Genomic DNA, 2,979 nt, shown 5'->3' on the forward strand with positions numbered 1-2,979 from the left:
AATGCTGTCGAGGATGAGGATACTGAAGAGTATCCTGAAATGTCAGAATATTGTTTTTCTGTTAATATACCCGAACTAATGTATGTTATGCAGGGTTTGGGAGATAAAGCGAGGTGGCCAAGGAAGAACCAGTAAAAGGCCAATTGGAAGGATAAATCCAAGTGGTGTGCCTTCCACGAGGATTTTGGACATCTGACGGAAGATTGCATAGCCCCGAGGAAGGAAATAAGTTACATGCTAAGCAAGGGATATCTAAAAGATCTTCAGGGCAGAAAGAAGAATAAGGGTCACGATACTGAGAAGGATCCTGAATGAGCAGCATCACCTCCTTCAGACGCCAAGATAATTAACTTCTTATCCGGAGGTTCCGATATATGTGGAACCTCTTACTCTGCATCAAAGAGACATGCCAAGGAGGCTAAGGCAGAAAGGGGAGACAAGCCGACTAGGATGACAACTCTTACATCTGACAAAGTGATAACGTTTGATAGCGATGACCGGGATAGCATTCAGGATCCTCCTCGCGATGGTTTGGTAATCACTTTATATATTGCTAATTATTTTGTTCGCAGGATACTGGTGGACAACGGTAGCTCGGTCAACATTATCCAGCTGGAGACGCTGAAGAGAATGAACATCCCCCAGATGGAGATCACTTCAAAATCCACTGTGCTTGTAGGGTTCAGTGGAGAGGCAAAGAATACTGTGGGAGAAATAACGCTGCCTGTATATGTTGAAGGAGTGAATTCAATACAACGATTCTGTGTCATGGATTCACTGTCCTGTTACAATACTATATTGGGCAGGCCGTGGATTCACGATATGAAGGCTATCCCATGAACTTATCATCAGTGCATCAAGATCCCTACTCCTTGGGGGGTAGTTAAAGTGGAAAGCGATCAATAGCAGGCAAAGGAATGTTATTCCTCCTTGACGAAGGCTTCAACAAAGTCCAAAGCAGGATAGCAATTAAAGATACGAGCCTAGGATATCATGGAAGCCTCAGAGAAAGATGTTAAGAAAATTATCCTGAATCAGGATAACCCAGATATCTCGGTGCTCGTAGGAGCTAATATCCCTCAAGATATTGAGAAGTAGCTTACTAATTTTCTAAAATGTAGGATGTCCACATTTGCATGGAAGCATGAGGATATGACAGGTATTTCTAAAGATATTATAACTCATAAGCTTGGGATTGACATGTCTTTCAAGCCCGTTCAGCAAAAGAGAAGAAAATTTGCTCCTGAAAGAAACGCAATCATACAGGAAGAGGTTGAAAGATTATTGAAATCCAAGATGAGTAGGGAAGTCAAATTCCCCAAGTGGCTAGCAAACGTGGTCGTGGTTCAAAAGAAGAATGGGAAATGGAGAGTTTGTGTAGATTACACAGATCTCAACAAAGCATGTCCTAAAGACCTGTTTCCCTTGCCTCATATAGATTTGATGGTAGATGCAACCGCCGGTCATGAAATGCTGACCTTTAGATGCATCCTCAGGATTCCAGCAAATCCAAATGGAGCCATCCGATCAAGAAAATACAGCTTTTATGACACCAACATGTATTTATTGTTATACTGCCATGCCTTTCGGTTTGAAAAATGCAGGTGCAACATATCAAAGATTGGTGAATATGATTTTTATGGGGGACACCATGGAGGTGTATATTGATGACATGATAGTAAAGTCCAAGAAGGCGGAGGATCATCTTTAGGATCTTGAATGTGCATTCAATATCCTGGACCAGTACAACATGAAGTTGAATCCTGCTAAGTGCCATTTCGGAGTGGGGGCAGGAAAATTTCCAGGATATATGGTGACTAAGAGGGGAATAGAAGCAAGCCCAGAACAGATGAAAGCTATCATGGACATCAAATCACCGTCCAACATGAAAGATGTGCAAAGGTTAACAGGACGAGTAGCGGCATTGAACAGGTTTATATCAAGATCTTCAGAGAAATGCAAGGAATTCTATGATATCCTGAAGAAGAATAAGAAATTCGAGTGGGGAGAAAAACATGAGGCAGCCCCAAGGATTGAAGCAGTATCTTTCAAGTGCACCTCTGCTGATGAAGCACGAGGATGGTAAACCCTTATCCCTATATCTTGCAGTATCAGGAAGTACAGTAAGTGTCGTTCTGGTAAAGGATCATGAAGGTCAGCAGTATCCTATTTATTATGTCAGTAAAAGTTTATTAGATGCTGAAACTAGATATTTACACTTAGAAAAATTGATATTAGCCCTAGTTATGGCATCGACTAAGCTTAGACATAATTTTGAGACACGTAGGATTCATGTTAAAACTAATTATCCTGTTAAAAATGTGCTTAGGAAACCTGAGATGTCGGGTAGGATGGCTAAATGGTCCGTAAAGTTAAGTGCATATGATTTAGTGTATGAACCAAGAAATGCTATAAAGTCTCAGGCTTTAGCAGACTCTGTGGCTGATTTTAGTAGTGACATTCAAAATGAAGTAGACCTAGAAGTACAACAACTAGGTGAGAATTCAGAATCTTGGACATTGTATACTGATGGTGCATCTAATGTAAGAAGTGTAGGATTAGGTATACTACTAAAATCGCCATAGGGGGACATATTACCCTAGGCTATTAGATGTGAATTTCCTGCTACTAATAATGAAGCAGAGTATGAAGCTCTGATTGAAGGATTAGAATTGGCTAAGAATATGAATATTAAATGTTTGCAAGTGTATGTTGATTCCTTGTTGATCACTAACCATTTCAATGGATCCTATGCAGTCAAAGGTGAAAGGTTAATCAAATATCTTGAAATTGTCAAAAAATTAGCAGGATATTTCAAAGTTTTTACACTTGAACAGGTACCAAGAGAGGATAATGCTGAGGCAGATGCTCTGGCAAATCTAGGATCTACAGTCAGGATACCGGAAGGAACTCAGATACCAATACTACATATCCTATATCCTGCGTTGGAACTCTTCAAGTCTCAGGATAAGGAGGTAG

The 2,979-nt window shown here is 40.4% G+C and overlaps 1 protein-coding gene across 1 annotated transcript; it reads left to right on the forward strand.

The window, feature by feature from the left end:
- Positions 1-450: 450 nt before the first annotated feature.
- Positions 451-840, forward strand: LOC110924953. Its single transcript, XM_022168925.1, has one exon. The coding sequence runs from the start codon at positions 451-453 to the stop codon at positions 838-840; it is 390 nt and encodes a 129-aa protein (XP_022024617.1).
- The last annotated feature ends 2,139 nt before the right edge of the window (positions 841-2,979 follow it).

Source organism: Helianthus annuus, chromosome 17 (genome assembly GCF_002127325.2).
Source record: "Helianthus annuus cultivar XRQ/B chromosome 17, HanXRQr2.0-SUNRISE, whole genome shotgun sequence".
Taxonomy (NCBI): Eukaryota; Viridiplantae; Streptophyta; class Magnoliopsida; order Asterales; family Asteraceae; genus Helianthus; species Helianthus annuus.

Excerpts from the sequence above, each read along its gene's own strand:
- LOC110924953 (XM_022168925.1), top strand. The coding sequence starts at position 451 with ATGACAACTCTTACATCTGACAAAGTGATAACGTTTGATAGCGATGAC.